The sequence below is a fragment of the Etheostoma cragini genome, chromosome 19 (genome assembly GCF_013103735.1).
Source record: "Etheostoma cragini isolate CJK2018 chromosome 19, CSU_Ecrag_1.0, whole genome shotgun sequence".
Classification (NCBI taxonomy): Eukaryota; Metazoa; Chordata; class Actinopteri; order Perciformes; family Percidae; genus Etheostoma; species Etheostoma cragini.
In genome coordinates this window covers 12,807,184-12,831,042 of record NC_048425.1, presented here as the reverse complement: position 1 = coordinate 12,831,042, position 23,859 = coordinate 12,807,184, and the positions used below count along the sequence as shown (strand labels likewise).

At 40.6% G+C, this 23,859-nt stretch overlaps 1 protein-coding gene across 3 annotated transcripts in view; it reads right to left on the bottom strand.

Moving 5' to 3' along the window:
- Positions 1-23,859, bottom strand: part of LOC117934553 (glucosidase 2 subunit beta-like) — a 118,819-nt gene that overhangs the window by 49,936 nt on the left and 45,024 nt on the right. For all 3 annotated transcript variants that reach the window (XM_034856290.1, XM_034856293.1, XM_034856292.1), the window contains one exon: positions 15,289-15,358. In XM_034856290.1, coding sequence (XP_034712181.1) covers positions 15,289-15,358 — 70 coding nt within the window. The remainder of the gene's footprint in view (positions 1-15,288; positions 15,359-23,859) is intronic.

Genomic DNA, 23,859 nt, shown 5'->3' with positions numbered 1-23,859 from the left:
AACACAAACACATTCCCAGATGGTTTTCTTCTACGCTCAAGAGGAGAGCGAACCCGATGCCATTCGCGCACACGTATGTGTGATTTTTAACATACAACCCAAAAGGGAAAAATAAACAGTACACTGTCATCCTCACACAGCAAGTTGAGCCACATGGAGAAATCAGACTCCCATTCTCTTATTATAGGTTGAAAGTTGTGTAAACAGACACTGATACACGTTTTTTTTTCTTTTACACCGTTTAAAGAAAAATTGGCGGGTGGGGTTGAACACATAATTACATTTCAGATAGGGTAATGTAACCACTCACAGATTAGTATGTCATAATATGTTACAATGTCTTTTGATAGTCTGGAACCCCAGGCACAACAACACTAGAGTCTCCAGCCACGAATGCAGCTCTGTGAGGCTGTACTACAGTGCTTTGATCTAAATGCTAACAACTTGCTAACATGCCCACAATGGCAATTCTAACATGCTGAAAGGAAGTAGCTAAAGACATTATTGGACATATTTTCAAAACAATTGACCTGGATTCATGGTGGCTCTGGAGGAAAAGTCATCAGGATTCATTTTCTGGGAACCACAAATGTCTGTGTAAAATCCATCTAGAGTATTAGATAAAAGATCAAATTAAAGATAAGGGGTTAATCTAAAGACATTATGACCTATCCAATGGGCACCATGGATACCAGAACTAAATTTCCCTGCATTTATCCAGTATTGAACCAAGGTTATGGACTGACACCTGCATTGCCATTCCTAGAGCAACAGCACTTGCGTGGCTAATACAGGGGGCATAAGTATACACCCCCCTATGTTAAATTCCCATAGAGGCGGGCCCATATTTGTTTTTTAAGGCCAGTTATTTCATGGATCAGGATACTATGCATCCTGATGAAGTTCCCTTGGCCTTTGGAATTAAAATACCCCCCATCACCACATACCCTTCACCATACATAGAGATAGGCCTGGGGAACTTTCCATAAGATCATCTCTCAATGCAAATCAAACCAGCTATTAGGCTAACTGAAATAACACCATGCCAATCTCTAGGTATGGTGAAGGGTATGTGATGATGGGGGGGTTAGCTTAATTCCAAAGGCCGAGGGAACTTCATCAGGATGCATAGTATCCTGATCCATGAAATAACTGGCCTTTAAAAATAAAAATGTGCCTGCCTCTATGGGAAATTAACATATGGGGGTGTATACTTATTAGAGTGCGGATCGGGTCGGATTTTTCTGTCCGAGCCCGGCCCGGGTCGGACAGAGCAGTAACCGAACCCGACCCGAGCCCGACAGGCATTAAGATATTTATGTCCGAGCCCGACCCGAGCCCGACACAGTTAAAATCGCATTTGTTTCTCATACTAATGACACATGTACGTTTGTTTGTGTGGAAAGCCCACAAAGTGAAAAGTGTAGGAAGGCATTCGGAAATGTCAACAGATGAGCGCATCAATGCACACGGGGCAACAAGCACCATTACCTACATAATAAGTTGTTTTAAATTCAAAATGTTCAATGCCTTATCGCGCTGATGTGACCGAGCCCGACCCAAACCCGAGCATCCTTTCTAAAAATCTGTTCGAACCCGGCCCGGCCCTTCGGGTACCGTCGGGTCCCGTCGGGCTCGGGTCGGGTATCCATCCTCTAATACTTATGCCCCCTTTATGTTAAGGAAGAACATTTACCCATTGACAATACATTATTCATTCACTAAGAAAATTGGTGTCCGTAAAAGGTTGGAGTTTCCTATTTTTTTAATTAAGGCATTAAGATCAACTTCGAAAATATTTTTTTTAATATATATGTATTTTTTTATATCTCTTTTTAATCAACTTTAGCATGGGTGTGTAAACTTTCTCAAGCCACTGTATTTCTTTCACAATACAGAGAAGAAGAAGAAACAAAACAGAGCACACAAAAGCCTGGCACCCATACTGAGAGGGCAAAACAAGACTGAATGTGATTTATACCTAATCTGGGCACTCAGTTTTATAAGGCTGTAACTGCACTTTCATCTCAGAGAGTAGTTTGTTACCAACAGCAAACCTTGTAAAAACCTCTGGGTCATGCGATGATATAGTAGGTGGTACTCGTGGTGCACCCTTGTTTCGCATTTCTATATGGGTGAAATTGAAGTGTGTTCTATTCCAGACGTCTTTAAAGAAAGGTTTAATATATGTTTCAGTCACATGACACATCCGCAAAAGGCTTTTCATTGTTTACAACCAAACATGATTTTTTCCTTTTTTCCCCTCCAGCGGTCTCAGGCTTTGAGGCACTGTATCATAGGCACGTAAAAAGCGTCACATTATAAATTCCCTGGTCTATTATTACCTTTGCTGTAATGACACATCCCACACTGCCAGTGCCAAGGAGCTCTGCTTGGTAGCGGGCCCAATGCACCACGTTACACTTTGCTAACTGCATTGTAGTGATTGAAATTTGAAAACCGAGTGCTAGACCTCCTTTTTCTTCATACGTCACACCTCTTTCTGGTTTAACTCACTTAGTTGTTGGCTTCCAGAACCCACTAAACATCATGAATTACAGACTTAAGAATGTAACTCATGTATACATGAACACAATTATCTTGAAGAATGGCACTTTAAAAACGTTGTGGTTTTTATTGGCCTTGAACAATATGGTACCAGCAGACCACTATACATATCCTGTAACTATGTAAATCCTGGTGGTTAAAGACAAGTATGGGTAGCATTAGACTAACCAAAATGGTAGAATTATCATACTGAACAAAACTATAAACGCAACACTTTTGTTTTTGCCTCCATTTTTTTATTTTCAAAGATCTAAGACTTTTTATTTGTACCCAAAAGGCTTACTTCTCTCAAATATTGTTCAAATTTTTTTTTAAATCTGTTAGTGAGCACTTCTCCTTTGCCGAGATAATCCATCCACCCCCCCAAACACAGTTAAACTACACATTTTAGAGTGGCCTTTTCTTATGGCTAGTAATGCTACTACACTCTTTCATTACCTGTAATTTATGCTGCATTATCTAAACTAATTTCTAAATCATATGTAAGAGCGTGTTTTGAGATATAATATCAGTGTTGTACAGTTTCCCTAAGTGTAAGCAGCCATTGTAAAATGTGAAGTAATCAAGTCTCAGCTCTGTGCATGGGAGAATATTTAGCCCCTCAATACACACTAGTCTGAAAGACAACAACATAAACTGCATATATATGATTGACTTGCCTAATCCAATTACATTAAGAAACCGTTGTTCATTTAAGATGTACATTAAGCTCCAATTTGAAGACTATTTTCTGATTAGCAGACAGCTACAAACAGACTAATTGTGTCTGGTAATTTGTGCTGCATAACATGATTCATGCACTGTCAATCAGGCTCGACTCTTGGATGGAGGGATGCACTGTTGCTGTCACTCGCTACAGCCCCAACATGCAAATGGCATGGAGGCAGATGTTCATGTATAGTGTGCATATCAGTACATTGAGCTTGCTTACATTTGTTTGTCTATAGTTGTATTTATCAGCCCTGACATTTACCTAAATTAATTTCCTTCACAGCCTTGCATTTGTTTGAACATACAACGTCGATGACTATGTAATCCCATTTTAATTAGAAAGATGTAGCAAGCACGCTAAGCTCACACGCTCTATTCCCTGCAGCGATGCCACAATGGCAAGGAATCAATCACCAAGGCACCGGTTGCCAGGGCAACAAACGGGGGGGGGGGGGCTTCTGCACTACTGTCTAAGTGGTAAATGATTGCCGGTGTAACTCATTGGTGGATGTGAGGAGTTTTATCTATCTCTGTGTCTCTCTTACTCTCTCTTCATCCCCCCTCCTCTCGTCGCATATCCAGAGAGTTAATTAAAAGCAGCCGACTTGAAATAAATCTAAATCAGAGTGGGAATGAAACATACAGTACAAATTGAATTCCTACGTCAAGGGGTTTGAGGTTAGGCGGATAGGTGGGGGGCGGTATCAGAAAGGCAATAGTAGTGATACATGAAAATACAGTGTGAGAGAGGTGTGAAATGAAGAAAAACATACGCATGCCTATAGGAATGAATTAGAATAAGGAAGGGAGAGGTCTAAAGAGGTGGGTGAATCCCAAGGACAGGTATCAGTTTACATGTTTTAGATTTCAACCTTGACCCTTCTTTCCCAAACTCTTGAACCAGGCACTGCTTAAACCCCAAAGGACTGTTTATCATTCATGTATGGCGTCTCGGGGTGGCAGTAGCTCAGTCCGTAGTGAGCTGGGTTGGGAGCCAGAGGGTCGCGGTTCAAGTACCCATATGGATTAAAGTACAGATTGGTAGCTGGAGAGATGCCACTTCACCTCCTGGTCACTGCCAGGTGCTCTTGAGCAAGGCACCGCCCCCCCCCCCCGCCCTCAAAATCGCTCAGGGCGCTGGTCCAGCACTGGCAGCCCACTCACTCTGACATCGCTCCATTCCTGTCCTGTGTGTTTGTGTGTGTGTGTGTATCTGTGTGTGTGTGTGTGTATTTCAGGCCTGTGTGTGGTGATTACTAACAAAACAGAGTGTAAATTGTAATTTCCCCACTGGGGATCAATAAACAGTTTAAATGATTAAATGATTATCATTGTCTCACCTACACAGCCCTTGGATTTTCTTTTGACTCTGGAGGTCTAGTGAGACTACAATCAGGACACCACGATTGAAATAGCAAATAAGATTTTTTTTTTCAAAAATGTCAAACTTTTTTCAGCGTAAACATTTATAAATGTTTGGTATTGGCCAATAACTAAAGGACGTATATGTTTCTGGTCATAAAAACAATTAAAAAAAAAAAGCCTATTTTCTTTGTTCAAACATATATTTGACTATTTATTAGCTCAAAGAATGTTTGAACTAAATAGTCTTTAAATTGGATCTCCATGCTTAGATAGTTGATAAAGTGGGGGGAGTAGGCGGTTATAGTTTTACATTATGGTCCAACACTGACATTGACAATTACAAGCAATTGACACTTAACTGTCAATACTAGGATCCATTATATGACGTCTAATGTCATCTCATGAATTGGAAAGTGTCTGTTTTATCTAAGCATTTCCCTTCCTGATTCTGCCTGGTGAAAATAGCAGCATTTTGCAGCATCTGATGTCTTGGGACAAACTATGACTCTTCATCCAGCTCTTTGTAAAATAGAACACACAGCACATTGGCCCGAGAATGAAATGGTGTGCACTCCAGCAAACTCAGGTTGTCCATCTGGCAGCAGGCAGTGCCTGTCTATCCACTGGGATCCTTCCTTCCTACACTTCTGCCTCCCACCACTGTCTCTCCAATTAAAAGTTACACATCAGCCTCAAGTCTGAGCCAGACTTCCAGATGGTTGGGATGATATAGCCAGCTTTTCTTCTGTTGCATTGTCAGTGGAGAAATCAGTTACCTGTGTCTATTTTCCAAAAGTGTTGTGCAGTTGGGTGGTTGGCGGATGCTTTGGGAATTGAGCCGAGTTCTTCTGCTTAGTTAAATCCCCAAACCCTACTCTGTACTTTTAGACACGGCGACGTGAAACTGAGCTGGGAGCTTCAGATTTCAAATGTCAATACGGAGCTACATTTTGGTCCTTGTTAGGTTAGATCAGATTGTAATTTTTCAATTTGCTCTTAAACTATGGAGCTACCTTAGAGGAGCTTCCGCAAAAGTTGAGGTTTCAGTAAAGTTAATGTATTCTGTCCGACTGACCAGAATTAAAAGGATTATACATTGCTGGAAGAAACTAAAGTCTCCTTTAAAACTATGAAGCAGAGGAAAGACATAAGACAGAAATGAGCAGTTCATGAAATGCTGGCTTACATATCAAATATTTGTCTAATAAGCTGACATGAAAAAATATTTTCAAGAAATTGAGCCAACCAGCCATCTATTAACGCAAGTTTATTTTCTACTAAGCTCTGAGGTGCTGACATACATGAAGCCATCAGTGACCAAAGATCACAGGAAAGGCATGTCAGCCTTTATTTTACCATTAGAGCGTCTAGCGTGTCATCCCACGTGCTTAAGTGCAGTTGACAGGTAAATCCCATGGCTGAGTATTTCTGCTGCTCTCACGCTTCCTTGTGAAAGTCTTTCTGTGTAGGAAAGAACATCACATCTCTTGAGACCGTGAGACTGCAGCTCTTGCAAAATATAGAAACCAACTTAAACAACTAAGAAAACAATCTTAGAAAACATAGGTTGAGCAAAAACAGCAAAAGGAAGTGTGTATTGTCTTGGTATGGTCTGCATCTCCTTATTGTACTCATAGCCAAGCCTGTAAAAAAGCATCAGCTCCAAATGTACCCTGCAATTACCACCAATTCAATGTGGGAGACAACTTATGTTTTGTTATGCATCATTACAAGGCTGGCAACCACCTGTCTCCATGATGTGCTTAGCTTGAATTCTTTAATTCTTTAGTAAGCACGAGTTTTTGTTCCAATAAAATCTGACAGGCACATCTAATGACAAGCTTATCTGCCAATAGCCCAGTTTTTCAAAGCAACATGGGATTTTAACAGAATTTCAGTTTCTTAAACAGTCGACTGCTGCCAGGATAGATTGTAACAGAACACGAAAGCCCTGGATGGTCGAGCTTAATATAACGGTGATAGAAAATCATGGTACAGTTGGACACAGATTGCGAGCTTTATTAGCCCCATCTCACACAATGTGACAAGCAATGAACTTGAACAATTGTTGCTATTGCATTGTCTAAGGGGGCCTTCAATCAGCAATTCTTTGGAATTTCTAACCCATCTAAGAAACAGAAAACAGACGTCTATCATACAGCACAGCCAAATCGTCAAGACCCAAGAGGAAATGAGATCAATTAGTAATGGAATAATGTAGATCCTATGACCATTTTAGAGGCACAAATCAATACAAACTACCACACTGGCATTCACCAAGGTCACACTTCAATGATCTCTGGCAGGAAATGTGTCTATTGTTGTCTCCTTCGTCAAGCTCATTACTTGCCGAATGTGGACTGAAAGTGAACTGTGTGGGTGAGCCTCAAGTATGTCCCTAGTAAGTGCTTAAGTAGCATGGTAGGTAGTGGGGGAAAATACAAAGTGATAATTGAGAGCATAATGGTCACTTAAAACATTGTATACCCTCTGTGTTATATATAGCCAGGAACATCCATAGTGAGCAGCATCAGAAACAGGCTTTCAAAATATCCAGCATGAGTGCTAGGTTTCAAGGGGTGTAAAAATGGGATATTAGTTCAAGATTACTATCTTACGTTTACTGGTTGAGATGTTAGTTTCATCAGAAATAGTAACATGTGTTTACACTTGCAACTTGCAAGGCTGGCTTGCAAGCTGTCCCAGCACCCAGACCACAGGGGCCCTTAAAGCCTCAGATTTACTATGTGTAATTTGATTCATTACATTGCATATTTTTTGGAAACATGAATTCCTAAAGCAAAATGTTAGTTGCAATCGGGCTTTAACGCAGGTGCATTATTATCAAATCTTGAAAATTGTCTTTTATCCAAATTTGCTATGGTCGTTTTAAGAACTTTAACAGCTTGATGCAATACTTACGTAACGTGCATTACAACATAAAATGATCTTTGATCACATTAAAGTGCAGTAATTGGCACCTACCATCCCTGGGACAATGTGGTATTCCACTGTATAAGAATTGGTTGGTTTCTGGGGCTCTAAGCAAAATATAATGAACGTGCCATGTGTCTGCTGTGTGCACTGTATTTGAATGTCTGGTGGGGTGCACCCACAATGTACCCAGAAAGGTAGTATTATAGCAGACAAACGGGTCCACAGGTCATCTTTGCCATTAGGCCGCTAGCCAAGAAAAACTTTAAAATTGTCAAAAATTGCAATTAATCATTATTAGTGCTAATTTGTCTTACTAGGAAGCGGTTTTAAAACGTTTCAGTCAGCTTTACAGTGTGTATCTGACATAACTTAAAACTGGACCTGACCATCTTAAAATATTCAACAACAAAAAATGGCTTTGACACTAAAAAAACAGGACGATGACCTCACTTAAATATATTAACATACTATTTTAATAGCTGGAGTAATACTTAATACATGTCAATTTAGTTGTTATAATAAAATATGTTTTTTTCCTTTCCATTCTGCTCTATAAAGTGATGAATTTGTGTAAAAAAAAAAAAAAAGACATACATTATATACAAACAAAAAAGAACAGTTTTACCTGAGCTCAGCAGAAAAACAGTAATACATTTGGCTAAACATTGTTACCTAAATTAAATCATTTCATTACATAAGCAATAAACAACTGCTTTAATTTACAGATATTCACGGTGTATGTCTCCTAGAAAAGCAGAAAAACCTTTGTTGTGCCAGCAAGCAAGGGAGGTCAAAGTCATTTATCTCTGTTGAGTTGGAAATTAACTTCTGCCTCCAAGCAATCCAACCTAGTAGGAACCCCGCTATGCTGCTGACCTCTCAGGCAACATGTGTGTGGCAAAAATAGCATGGCGGAGGGTGTATGACTCCAGTGTATTAGCATCACATTGTTGATATGACATACATTCACAGGAAAAATGGGAACATCTTTCAGCCATTTTAGTTGCATGATGAAGAAAGGAGAGGAACCCAGGTTGTTCCTGTGGATACCTCGGGTTCCTCTCCTTTCTTAAAAAAAAAAATGTAATGTAAAAAATGTCAAGAGTATAAATTAGTAAATTAAATTGTATTCTCAATTTCATAAGTAATACAGATTATTGTCGGTTTACAATTCAAAATCCTGCTTTGAATGATTGGGAATGATCTCAGAAAAACCTAGACTAGCATTTATTGGTTAAAATCAATATTTCTAATGAATAGAAATAAAATGTCTGTAGCTAAGTTTCCAAATGTCAAACAAATTATCTGAGGTTGATAAAAAATTCATGAGAATAAATCTGGTGAAAGTGCTTCCATCCAACGGTTTTAAAGTAAATAAAAACATGTGCGTGATGATGTCACATGCTGTTTTGCGATCAAATTGGTATATCGAATTGATTTTAGACATTTTAGGGTGTTTCCATTCATTTTTGCACTGAATTATACAACATTCTAGCAAACAAAGTTTTTCTAGACAAAATGGATTGTGCAGTCTACCAACAAATGATTGCACAAGTTGTAGTAATGCTTATGTGCCAGCTGATAGCGACATATCAACCTTCCGTTTACTCCGGAGGACGTCACACAACTTGTCCTAACCTTTGTCGGCCATTTCCATCGCGAGTTCTTAATAAATTAAATTCAGAAAGTCTCACGTCTCCTCGTCTGTCCACTTCCATCTGTTTTTGTTGACACGCCGCGTGTGCAGACAGAGCAGAAATACTGGGTGTAAATGAACTACAACGTCTTTATTTTATGGTTGCAACCATAAAATGACCTAAAAATTCATCGCAATTCATTATTTATTCGGCAAATAACATTTCCATCACCTTTTATTGCATAAGCCGTATATCGATCAAGATAAATTCCGATGAGACTGAACATATTTCCTTTGAGTCGATATTCATGAAATTCCATCAAATTTTACTGTTTCTATAAGGCATTTTTCATTTGATATCACTATGTTTGGATAAAAATGTGTGGATGGAAACATAGCTTGTGTTTCCCTACTGAGCATTTCAAAATTGTATAATACTAAATCTCCACTAGAAATGGCTTTCACAAATGCAAAAAAATCATAAAAATACACAGAGGGACTGCCCACTCTCCGCTTTCCTACTACTTACAGAAGAGAAACAAACCATTCTGCTCATCATAGATTAAAGCTACAGAGAAGATGGATATAACTGGATAGTCTCTGTTTACTGCTTGAACATAACTTTCTAGGTTTGATTGTTTTATACAAGTGTAACAATAGACTATTCCTGACAATGTCATTAAGAGAAGAAGATAAGGCCAACGAGGTCTTATATTGTAGGAATTTGAAGATATGCCTATGATTGAGAATGCGTTCAGAATGCCTGCGTCGGCCAACCCAGGATCCGGCAAAAACGCAGGATATTTTCACAGATTTTGAATGGGGGTAGTGCGTTTAGACTGCGGCAGGGGTGGCTGCAGGGGAAGAAACTTTAAAAAGCGCAGGGATGTCACCAATATGCAAATCAATTGACTGTTGGAGCTAGTGCTAACTAGTAGTTACTTTCATTGGAAAAAGGTTGGTGGTAAATGCCTCTGTACAGTCCCTATCATCCGGAGACTTTATGATGGAAAAATCACAAATAAAAGGCTTCTAAACCAACTACTACAAAACAAAGACATGTTCCAGCAGTAATGTGACCCAGAATTGGGGAGATGTTAACAACATCTGAAACCAAAATTACAGCTTCCCTTTACTTAGCGTGTAACAACATGTGGCAGGGTATGTAACGTAAAACGCTGCAGTAACGTGACTGCCTGGAGCAAATGACCATATTTAAAAAACAGGCTTGGTATGCCATCATAAGGAGTCAAGGGTAGAAACAACTGTTGAAACCGGAGCGTTCAGAACAGTGGGAAGTTGGAGGTTTTGGCTCAAAAAGATTGCTTTTAAAAATGTTTACCTCATTATTTGAAACTTTGGCCATGTTTCACATGAATATCCAACATTGTAACAATATCAATATGACAGAAAATACAGAAAACATAATAGGTTTCCTTCAATATCTCAATATAAATCTATATTTTTAAAACTATAACGCCAAATACAATTCTAACTCCATCTTTGTCTCAGCTAGTCAAGTTCATGTGGTGTAGAAAGAAGGGCTTAAAAACAGCGTAGCCTATCACAACCAACATCCACAGTACACATATCTGCTATAATTGTTGCTATGACATCCAATGCTTGAAAGCTACAACCTAGTTCGAGACCAGGGCCACTGTAAATGGTGTAAACCAAAAAAAGGCCCAAATGACCATTTCAGACAATTTGAAATAGTATGCACATGGTCACAAAGAACTAGAATGGCATGTTATGGTATAAGCTAATTATTATATTTTCTTCACAGGCCAGGTCTCATCGCTCAATGTTACAGCAAGAATAACTAATCTAAAAGTTTCAAGAATGTAATTACAGGGTTTTGACATCAACAATTTGGATATTGTAGCTTTAGAAGTCGGGTTGTGGATGGCTTTGTCTGCTCATGCACACTAGGGCTCTCAAGCCTGAAGAGATCAATTTTCTTAACTCTGCTCTCTTTTGTGTGGCCTCAGAGATTCTCTTAGAAGGGATAATTGTTGTCTTCCATACAGTCACGCTAGCTGTAGGGACTCACCTGGAAAAATACAAGCAGTACCGTGCAGAGAAATCAATACAAAAGTGCTAACTAGGTTCTCAGCAGAAAGTCAAAAAAGGGCTGCAACTCATACGCACTTCTACAACGCAACGAAGAAAGAAATGTAGAAGACAAATGAAATGTGACACGCATGCCTCCTAGTTACTAATGAAAAATAGCATAAGATTAAATTCAAGTCTGTCCAACAAGCACTCAACACTGGACACTGGTACATCACATTTTATTCACAGTACATACTGTAGCTGACTTTTAACAACACATTCTATGTTTCTACAGTATGTTGAATATCAAATCTCTTGAGTTTAGAGATAATCTTTACACTCTTACTTTAGGCAAACAGCATAGTATTACAGTAGCTGCATCCGCTTCATAGATACAGATTCATACATGGCAGTCATACAATCTAGCCCTTAATAGAATGGTAAAGACAAGTATCCACAGGTAATGTCATTCAAATATCGTCAAAACAATGACAACCAATGTAAATACCTTGAAGTATATCAAATTAAATCAATTTAATACATAATTTTCAGTGGTAGGTCTGGAAGGGAATGTCTGAGAACATGATTATGCAAAGGGGCATTGGCTACAGCTAAAGTAACATAAGAAAGTAAGTCGTTAAAAATCTAAATGGAAAGCCCATTTAATATTGCATTTCTTTTGGACATAAAGCAGAACTAAGTCTTGCTTTTATTGTATTTATACGTGCAAGTGGCATGATCTGTTTCACTGAAGGTGTTCCTTGGAATCTATGGGATCTTTGAATGTGTTAAACCATAATTCCCCATGATCATATTTTCCTTTGTGGAATATGAACAAGTTTCTCTGCAAACCCGTTTTTCAATTAAAGAAGCCATCCATCTTAAATGATAAATGTTGTCTAAAGTAGCTGTACAAGGACTTTCCCTAAATAAAATCCACTGTAATAAGGAAACAATGTCGTTTTACTTAGAAACTTCTTTTTTTCAAAGCAAAATTTGATCCGAGCTTGGGATCGCACAGTTTTTGAAACTTGGTGTTGTCAGCATATGTTGGTCGGTTACAAAAAAGTATTTTCAGTTCAATATCCTGCCGTGTTTTGCTCAAATTCATCATTAGTGTGCCATGCCCTCCCCATACCAATTGTCAAGAGACCTTATGTGTAATGCGAGCAAAAGCATCTGGTACAAGACATAAATTGCATATAAGCCTTCACTCTTTACATCAGCAATCTTCACCAGAATACATTTAAAGGTTTTTGAATCTGGAAAGTACCCAAGAAATTGTCCAACGCCCTTCATTTCCTTATTCTAAGGGAATCCACAGATTTAGTTGCTGGGGACTACATTGGTGCATGCACTGTATGTTGGTGTCTATGGTGGGGATTGTTTCTCTCTCCCTCTCTTTCAGACTCTGAATCAGCAGGTCCCTTCGGTAAACAAGGCAGAGTGATTGTGTTGGATTTGCATACTCCTGAATAAATCATATTGCATTTCTGCGATAAGCAGTGCTTTACTGTTTAGTAGCTTTTCCTCCTCCTTTTCTTCCTCCTCTCTTCTTTCTACAACATTCACACATGCTGCCACGAATTAACCCTGATCATGAGGGACCATGGCAAGTGAGAAAATGCTGCTCAAAATTCCTGTTTTCGTCGGTAGGAAAACCGTGCCATTGGCCCCTGGTGGGGCCCTGAATGCCAACTATGTGGATGGTTAATCAGGCCTGATAATGATGCATGCCCACGTCCGCCACCAAGGACAAGGATGGCAGCCATGCTCAATGGTGGGAGACGGGGGTAAAAAGCCTGGGCGGAGAGGAGGTGGAGTTTAAAGAGACTGGAGCTAGAGAGAATCAAGATGGAAAAAAAATATGAAAATATGGAGGTGGAGAGGAGGAGTAGGAAGATAAGTAGTAGAGGAGGGGAGGAGGAGGACTCCCAAATATAAGTCTACTGCATGAAGGAATGTTAAAGAAGTCTGACCCAGTGGATGAGGTTATCGAATGTGTATGCTGCCAGACAGCCACATGGACACGTGTGCATATTCACATCACAGTGTCTAATGGGGCTGGGGGATGTGGGTCTTAATATGAACATATCTGAGGACTGTAGTCCCTGTTTAATTACAGCCCTGGCATGCTAAAGAAGCAACCAGGAGAAAAATAATTCCTCCATTAAAGCAGCATGTAGGCCTGAGCCTTTTTCCCCCATCAGTTCAGCTGATGACTGCTTTTTCCCTACTCCCCCTTATTCCCCTCACTTCCTTAGGAGAATTGAGCTAGTGGTATTTTGGCTGTGAAAAGGAAACCATCGGACGGCAGGGGCATGAATATTCCAAATGACTAATGTTGCACATGCTTATTTTTGACATATCTGGCTTCCGCAGGGAAATAAAACACTTCTAATGCAGGGGGACCATCTGTTATCTGTTGCTGGTGTTTCAGAGCAGGCGCACACTCGTTCGCACAAAAACACACACGGGCATACAGACACACACATACGCGTACAGGCAGACAGATCGACACATTTTCACACAGCGGGAGGCATACATAGACAGTGGGACACGTGCGCACACACATGCACTAACAGCAGATTCCGTTGGGAGCATGCGCAACAGACATGCTCTAAACTCCTATACAAACTGAACACTCCTGTTTTTAATTCAGTGTGTTTGTCAAATGTGCTGTAAATCTCGAGCTGTAGGGTGACAGGGAATGCACAGGCTTTTTATGCTAGCCATAAATACCTGGGCCTGTCTCCTCACAGCAGCTGCAGCGGGATAATCTGCTCGTAGTGTAAAGGGGGAATATATTAGCTGCATCACCTTGAAAACAAAACATGAGAAACACAGAGAGCCTTCTACATCAGCCACACATCCGCACTAAGTGCATTCTCAGTTAGATTTGTTTGGAACTATGGCCAAAGGAATTATAGATGTATGGTAAACAAAGCTCTCTCATGCATGGGTAATCTGTTTGTTATTCTCAGACAATAGCCAAGCTTCGAGATATGCCAGGGTACTTTTTGGAAAGCTACATTTGCTGCAGAATTCCCTTTCAACTGTTGTGCCTGTAAATGTCAACACCAGAAATTGTAAAAATCGTAAAAAAGATTCCAGGGGATATTAAAAGTCCCAAACTTGATGCATAACAATCCCAAATCAAATGTAGCGATGGTCTGTGGCTTTCATATACAGTATTTCATTTTTGAAGAAACAATTTGCGCATCCAACAGTTTCTCTGTGCAGGCGCGTTGAAAAAATACCACAAACTTGAACATAAAAATCGAAAGATTCCACACTCTGCTCTTGCTATAGCACCACCATTTGTTATGAAAACTAACATTTCGGTCCTCTCTGGGTCAGTCCCTTTCTTTTAAATATATATGTCAAAAATCCCCTTAAAACAAAGAGATATAGAAATTGTGTGTAAATAAGTAACTGTATAAAAATAAGTTATATCCACTATTTAGGATGTGTACATTTCTGTCTAGCAGTGGTATAAAAAATGACTGCAACCACCAACATTTTATCAGGAGTCTCATTTTCTTGTTTAAGAGATGCAATAATCACATAAAAATAAAAATAGTGTCCATCATAAGTTATCTTCTAAATGTTTTAGATTTATTTGTCAACAAGGAAGAGTACTAATGGACGAGGCATGTGCTTGTGAAAGCGCGAGATGTAACCATCAATGGCGTCCTTCGTGGCTGAGCAGTAGCGTTAGCTAGCTCACGTGAGTTAGCATTATCGGTAAGCAACGTTACAGCTCAGCCAAGGAGGAGGAGCCTCTATTCCATAAGTATGCTTCCTTCTGAAACGTAGTACTGTTTGCGGGTAACGGAGTTTGGTAGAAAGAAAATAGTCCCTAAATTAAACTGTCCACAACCAGGTCTGGGGATTATCTTGAGTAACCGGGTCGTGATTTCTGGAAAGAGACATTGCGAAAATGTTTTATTTCGGGCTAAACTGTCCCATAAGCAATTGTGGTAGACAGGATGATTAGAGATTTAATAACTTACCTGTATCAGCTGCCTTTAAGTGAGGATCGTCCCCCACAGGACTGCCAGGTGCACCATAGGCGTCTCTGATCTACAAGCAGAGAGGGATGGAAGCAGAGAGAGAGAGAGAGAGAGAGAGAGAGAGAGTGAAAACAAGGTCAAAGATCTTTACACTTGAGAAACCTTGGGTATCACCTGTATTAATGTATAAAGTGACAACAAAAGCGTGTGTGAGACGGTGAGCGCGATTTTAAAAAGATGATTTCAGCTCAAGTTCAGGACTTTACTGTGCACCTCCCAGCAGACATCGAAGACACTGTTCGCTTGATGTTTCAAAAATACAAGGTTCCCTTCTGTGCTCAAGGAGGCTCCCAGGAGCCTTTGAAAGACAGTTTAATGATTAGGACAACATGACTGGCTGCTAGTGTTCTATCTCAGGTCACAGGGGAAAACTGACAGAGCCAAAACAATTTTAGGTCTTTAATTTCCTTTTTAAGACTCTGCATTCATTTAGAAAGATCCAAGTCACATTGCGGATCCTCACCTTGTGTAAGGTTTTAGGGAGATAATTACTAAATAACTTGCCAGAGTAAATATTGTTGATTGCTAAGCTGTGGCAGTAATTTATTGATATACTAAATATCCAAACATTGACATGCATCTCTAGCTGGGAATCTACCTGAGGTTAAAAAAAAGGTTTGTTATTACAGATGTGCTATATTCTGTTGACTCTTGTAGAGATTCCCTATTATAAAATAAACAATATTGTACAGAACATCTTTCCATAGTGTTTGTGATTCTGAGGAGGACTAAACATGGCAAGATCACACGTATGGGTTAAAGGAAATATGAGTCTGATATGATGGCTTGTCGCATGCTGTCCTCTCTTCCTTCACTAGAAACCAAACTCAACCGTGCAAGTGAGGTGGCATTACCAATTGCAATGTGACTCACCTGCTCTATTTTGACAGATTGAATACAAATGAGAAGATAGTCATGTCATAACAAGTTACCGGTAACGCTAACGGAGGTGTAACGTTAAAAGTGGCCGCTGTTCTGACTCGGGTGTCTGGGTCTGTTTCCCGACTGTTCAGTAAACGGCCGTTAGCGTCCTTAGCACTGGAGTTAAGTGCTGATCGGGTTGGCTGCTAGCTGGCTGGGGGCTGACCCCAGACGGATGTGTCCCTGGGCCAGGGCTGTAATGATAGTGGATGGTTGCTAACTGGCTGGGGGCCGACTGTTGAATGGATGTGTCCCCGGGCCGAGGCTGTTGTCAGCTCTCATCTCGGCTGAAGCCTCGCAGCGCCGGGAGACGGAGGCAGAAGACAGGGGTGTGCTAGCTAGCTAAATTACCATTAGATTAGTTGTCTGTCTATATAGTTAACGTTACTGATGAATTCGTGGGTTAGCCCAGAGATGTGAACCGTGGTCAAAACTATCATGTTAAAAATGTCTTGTCATGACCAAGACGACTTCTGGTAATGTCACTTTGATTCATGTCAAGTTGTCATAATCAAGACAAACCAAACACTGTCAACTTGTCATGACAAAACCGACGCCTAATGACACAAGTCATAGACATTTATGACTGTTTATAAGCTTTATGACACGTTAATGACAGTGTCATATCATAGTTATGACACTGTCATGTCACAGTTGTGTCGATAGTGTAGAGTAAAGTGTTACCGATAAGTCTCCTGCACGTATTGTTGGACTGTGAGAGGCAGAAATAATGGAGGCGTCAAGCTCAGACCTCTCAGTCTACCTATCTTTTCATATCCACATCATTCTCCGGTTCGGGCTTGTGTTTGTGTCTGAGAAGGAGACACCGGCAGAGTAAAGCCTTCCAGCAGCTACATATGCTGCTCCAAGAAATCAGCCGGCACACGGAAACAGAGGCTTGCTCTTAAAAACTGTCTGCCTTTGAAGGATCTTTATTCCCCGTTCCCCAGCTGCAGTAGATGTGTGTAACAACTAAGACATACAATGGCTGCACCGTGGGTATCTGTCCACCGAGAGCCAGGCCTAGTAAATGAAAAGAGGGGCACACATACGCAGGAAGCAACTAATTAATTGACAAGCAGATATTTCTGAGTTTATAATCATCAAACAGACTTCATTTTGTTCCCCCACTACCATCCTCGCCAACATCTTCCCAGGCGACTTACTTAAGAGACTTATCTTATAAATTCAGACCTAATCAAAATAAATGACTAAAAGCTCTAAGGGAGTTTAAGGCTATACACATTTACATCAGAGGAACTGATGCAATTTAAATAGCCGCCTGTTAGCCGCCTGTGCACCAATTTAGGGTTCAAATCACAGAGAATCCTAACGTAATACTTTCATAATACTTCTTTTGTTGCTCAGTTCAGCAGACCTGTATTTATGACAGCCAAGCAGGAGGGACACAGCCTCCTTCTATGTGTGCTACGTTCAATTCCCTCAGCAGCATGCTAAGTTGGCGATTGTGTCATATTTAAACAGAAATATTTGTGATATTTAATGTGTAACATGCTTTTGTCTCTTTGAATGCACTTACAAATCTGTGTTGTTTTTGCATTTCTGTGTGCTCTATTTGACTTTCTACATACTTCCTGCTCCACCTTCTCCCCCCTGATTTTAGCAGCCAGTATCTAAGAGGCTCTGTTGTAGCCGGTCAGTGACGTCTAGCTAAGGTGTAACGTAAAGATGGTTTGATGATCAAGATCCCCGTCGGCCAAAGTTTTTAAGGATATGTTACTGCCATGAAGCCTAATAACAGATTTTCTGTGAAGCCACATTTCTCAGTGTATAAAAATCCACAGCACTCGGTTATTTTAAACAGAAGCTGCTACAGCAATTTAGCCCTCAGGTTTCAAATGTACTAAAGTCAAATTCAGGGTTTATGTGGAGACTGCAGTGTTCCGGCACAACCGGTGTCTCTGCATAGGCACGGAGTTTAATGGTGAATGTCAATGTTTGCAGAGGCCCAACTGCCTCGTGACGCTGTTGCTAATGCAAACTGAACTTGACTGTGAAATCTGTAGAAGCCTTTGCAGAGTTTAACTTTTGGACAAAAGTAGAGGGTCAATGTGCGCAGACCTTTTGCAGTGTTCCACACTCACCACACAAACAAGTTCTCATCCCCTGTCAGTGAGGTGGGTTGTTTGTCTTTCAAAGCTACCCTTTATGAGGTTAAGAATCATGAGCATTTTCTTCTCTGCCAACTTAAGTTCCTTGTTTAAGGTTAGAGAAAGACCCCCTTCAAAAATATCTAAATTGAATGTTTGTAGGAGTGGGAATGCATGACACCCTAAGTCTGCAGGGTCTCATGCTTTGTATGCTCAATCTTCCACACCGAGAAGTGAAACAGCAGAATCCTTTTTTTCACAGGTCTGCAAAATAGGTGCTGGAAGCAGTTGATTCAGTTGAAATTAGAGGTTTTTGGCTAGCGGGCGCTTGACGGGAAATTGACAACTGCGCCGGTCTTAAACTAGCAAACACACTTGGGTTGGCATTGCACAGGATGCAAGATAGGGCCCCTTAAGTAGAAGCTACTTTTTCTTTTCCCTTACCGTATCAGCATGCGGTAAGGTCATGCTCTGAGCCTCGGCTTGGACACAGCTGGTTTTGAGCCAGAGAGAAAAGGTGTTAACTTGGAGAGCTATTGCTCTTTTTTTTGTTGTGGACACTACTGTGTGCGTGCATCGATAAGACTGATGTCCTGTGGGTACGGGACAATGTGATGGAGGATTTATGAATGTATGCTAGCGACAGCAGACTAATGAGGGTGCTATTTTAAGTTTGAGCTAATATTGCGCATCTGTTTGTGTGCTGCGTAGAGCTATGTTTCTGTTAACTGAATGCGTTATTCAGTGTAAATATAACCCAGAATGTAGTTTAATCTGAGTATTTATGGTATAGTAAGTTATTACTGTTGCTCTGTTACACGTTCCACTGTACTGTTACTCTGATTGACAGCACCGTAGTTAAGTGAAAGTGGGTTAGGTTGTAGTTTACTGCTCCTACGATTCGGGGAAAATATGAATCACGATTTATTTTGCTGAGAATTGATATCATGATTCTCTGCCATGATTTTTATTACCATGACAAAACAAAACGGCAGAACCAAACCAAGGTTACCGCATTTTTGATAAGTTTTTATTTAGTTTTGACTTGTTGTTTTCAAATTCAGTTCAATGAACACATCCCATTATTAATCTACATATTAACCCACGTTCCCTCCCGCTTTGGTCTTCCTGCGTATTTCCTAACCAGCTATCGGGTTGCCTGTAGCGTTCTCTGTCCTGCTGTTGTCTCCGTCATGATGCTGGCCTACGTATCCATACATCCATGCTCGTAACGTTACGCGGATTAGCTTCTGTTTCGGCGGCTTGGCATTCTCTTTTACCTTGTTAAGCTAAGCTCGGTTAGCCTCCTTGTGTTCATTTTCAAATGTAGGCTACTTTCAAATTCGTGGGATGTTTCCGTGTAATAAACTGTCCACATATTTTACCACCTTCCACTGCAAGGCACTTGCTTTTATCTGACACAGTCATGATCAAATAGGACTCTGCTGCTTTCTTCCAACTTTCGGTCCCGCCATGAGGCCAGGCAAGGGGACACGGACTGTGTTGTTGGTTGTTTTACATGGAAAGTTGGAATTTCTGGATTCCCAGTTGGAAACTATACACGTCTACGGGAAATGTCAAAGTCTGAAAGATTTAACGTTGTTTGCTCTATGAAAGACATTGACAAAGACGAATTTTAACCAAACCAGATTTTTGGCACAAATAGCACATTGCGCATCACCACAAGCCTGTAAACAAAGAGGTTTCAATGAAGAGAATGTGTTTGTGATGCATTTGGCTCGTAAATTTAGTGAGAACAAATCAAATGCATTTACAAATTAAATTGTGAACAGGGTGAATTGAGATAGCGATTTAATAACGATTAATAGTGCAGACCTAGCTCCTACCAGCAGGTGGCAGCATAGCGATACTCTCTATTTACAGAGGGCATTTAAATGTCTGTCTGATTGTTTCTATGGTAACTGTTAACGGTAACTGCCCATTGTAGTAGAAAGTGGGAATGGCTTTCTTTCTATTTTTGTTTTTCTTTCTATTTTTGTTATTTCCACTCTTCATTCTAACCCCAACCGGTCGTCAGACACCGCCTACCATGAGCCTGGGTCTGTCCGAGGTTTCTGCCTTAAAGGAAGTTTTTCCTCGCCACTGTTGCTTGCTCCGGAGGAGACTACTAGAACTGTTGGGTCCTTGTAAATTATGGAGTGTGGTCTATCTGTAAAGTGTCTTGAGATAACTCTTGTTATGAATTGATACTATAAATAAAATTGAATTGAAATTGAATTAAAACAAAAAGTGCTAAATGCTGATGAGACCACTCCCTAATGATGAAAAATATGATGGACGCGAACAAATCATCCAACGTCACATTTTGCTGAGGATGTGTTGACTCTCCCAAGATCCCATACATTAATGGAACTATTTTAAAATACATAAAATAACAACAACAACAGGGACAAAGATTTGAGTTAGATAAGGCAAAATTAAAAAAAACTCTACCAACCAAACAGGTTACCTCCCAGGTTTTGGGGGCGATCCTGGATGGGAAGTTGAGCGGTGTGCCATCGCAACTTCCACAAAACGCCCATGTTCCTGTAATCTGTTGGTGATTACACCTCGAAGGTGGACCCTGCTGCCCTGCCCCGTGCTGCCGTCCCCGAGACTGCACTATTGTCCACCCCGGGCTCCGCCCCGGTATGCTGGCCCGGGGACTTACATTGTCAATTTTCAACCCCCAAATCCATATTCAATCCATTTTACTATGTCTTCTTGTAATTTGTAACTGCACCAATAAAAAAAAAAGAATGAACTTTGCTTCAAATCACAATGCGGGTCTTCACTGTAACTTACTTTTTGTTCCGGATAACAATGTAACCTTACTTCCTCCTTTACTACAGATAGAAGTCAGTTATTTTTTTATTATCTTATGGCAAGAAGTCCATTGTGTCATTTTGAACAATGCTCAATGCTGACACAGTGAACACACTATAGAACTATAAATGAATGCTAAAAAGTGCTTTGTTCGGGTACTATGAACAATAATACCAATAAAAAGTATCCCAGTAAAGACCACTATTTCAGGTCACAGTCCTAGATTTGTTCATAATGCTGAATATTGTTTTAGGGTACTCAACATAATATCAACAACTGACTTAGAAACTTTTCCACTGCCACATGCCATACTTTTAATATAATAGACCAATCATGCAGTGTGTTAACAGTTTAAATACAACCAAATTCCTTTAAAAACTAAAACTTTGCAGTCTGTTTTTATATTCAATTTAAGTTATTTGAGGATCTGATGCTGGCAACATTTAAGAGTAGATCAAGACACCACAGATGGTGTGTGGTGGTGTTGGAGTGAATTTTTGTGACTGAGCGACGGCGTGTGTGCTCTTTGAGAGGTAAAATAATGACAGGCGAGGACGAAAGGCTGGTGACACTGACGAAATAAGTGGCACATATTTTGGGCCTCAGGCTGGGCAGCTGTGAGAAACCTCTTCTCTCGTATCCCCTCATCCCTTGGTTCCTCCATCCCCCCCACTGTGGCACTGTTTAAACAGAGGACAAAGACGCCCTGAGTGTTTTTTTCTTTTCCAATCCCATACGTGGCTGCTGGCTCTTTCCTCTATCTCCAGCTTTCGCAGCGAGAGGAGTGACGGAATGAGTCATGGTGGTTTTAACAAGTGAATCTTTTGATTAATTTTAATGGCACTCCTAACAAAATCTTCCACTTGGAGACTATCTTCCTAGCTATTATTACATGTTATCACATGTTTTACTCTTACCCATGATTTGAGATTATGTTTGATACAGAAAAAGATAACATGATAACTGCATGTTCCTGTATGAGTCAAGTCTTCTGGATCAAGATGTCTGGCGCGGATACAGTTAAAAGGCTACCTGTGATGAATGTTGCACTTATAAGTTTGTGGGTTATTTGTGCATGCGTGCGTGATGCTGGTTGTTTAAGCAGCATACTTGACTTTGAAAACTACACAGAGCGGTAAATGCATGGACATATGGCAGATTTATGTGAGCAAGTTTGATGAAAACACAATTCTATGAAAATGGGGGGGACACAAATGCACAAACACAGCATATTTTATACATCACTGGCACCCTCCGCCGCACCCTGGGACACCAGTTCAGACAAGACTGAGAGCCAATTGGAGTTCTTTAATCTCGAAAAATGATTGCATTTCTCCTTATGTTTGTCTGTGCATTGGATGGCTATCAACGGAGAGAAAAATGGCAGCTTGCATGTTGCCGTCACACTTTCAGGTCATGCCAGTTGGCTTCTCAGGCGCGTGACAGCGGTGAGATCTAGGCAGAGCAAGAACAAGAAAGTAAAAGAGCAGAAGGGGAGAACATGGCAGCCGAGGACTACCACTCCGACATCAAACGAACATTGTCACAACAGAGCAACAGAGCCGCCCGTTTACTGTGACACCATTCAGCTGCTCGTCGCACCAAGCAAGGCGAGGCACAAACCTACTGTAAGTCAAGCAAGAATGTTTATTAAATAAGAGAGAAAGGAAGAAGGGAGAGAGCGACAATGCAGCGGCGGCAGTGGCAGCAAAGTGAGCATACTGAAGTGTTGTCAAACCTACACAAGTAGCAAAGAAAGGCAGTATTTTCTCATTTCTCCATGAAATTGAATGCTGGGGAGGGAAATGAAGTGTGCCTTCAAATGACAGTAAAGGCAATCATTGAAGCTTGCACTTGAGAAATACGATATTGAAAGGTTTCCGCTGGAGTTTGAGTAGTGCTGAAAGAAACAACTAAATTGATTATTTGGTGGTATTAACTTATGGTTGATGCAGCATATTACTATAATTTCCAGCTGAGTAAAGGGGAAGGCTAGGGGAGCTTTAAAGGTTAAGGCAGATGGAATCAGTCTGCATCAGGAAAAAGGGAGGGATTTTCAAAGTCACTTGAAAGAATGAATTCTTGTTCAAAGAGAACATGTCCCTTTTCATAATTCACCTTAACAAAAGCATGTGTCAAAAAAAAGCACAGTTACATTTCTGAGTGATCTTAAAAGCATGCAATCAAATCTATAATTGCCGCAGTCTGTGCAAAAACAGATTTGCACCCATATGTTGGCATTTTGCAAAAGTATCAGATGGTTCGGCAGAAGTTATGTAGTCATGCTTAAGTTTAAAGAAAGACCTTAATGATCAGCAGCCAGACTCGCGCCTGAAAGAACTGTTGTCTCTGACAGAAGGAAAACATGAGGGGAAAAGGAGTAGGAGTGTCAGGAAGACAGACCAAAAAGAAAGGCTGTCTCCTGGCGGACGCTGGCGCGTAGGCCTGTCAGTCGTGATAGCGTGCCACTCTCCCTGCTCGACACAGTGAAACTGAGGCAATGTACCCCATGAAATATTCACCAAAGTTATCTTTGCTTAAAAGGAGGGGAGAGTGAGGGGCAGGGAAAAAAATGTGCTGCGATAGATAGAGAGTCCCCCAAATGCTCTGGATGTCAGGTTTGCTTAGGCCTCTTTACAAGGGGGGGGGGGGG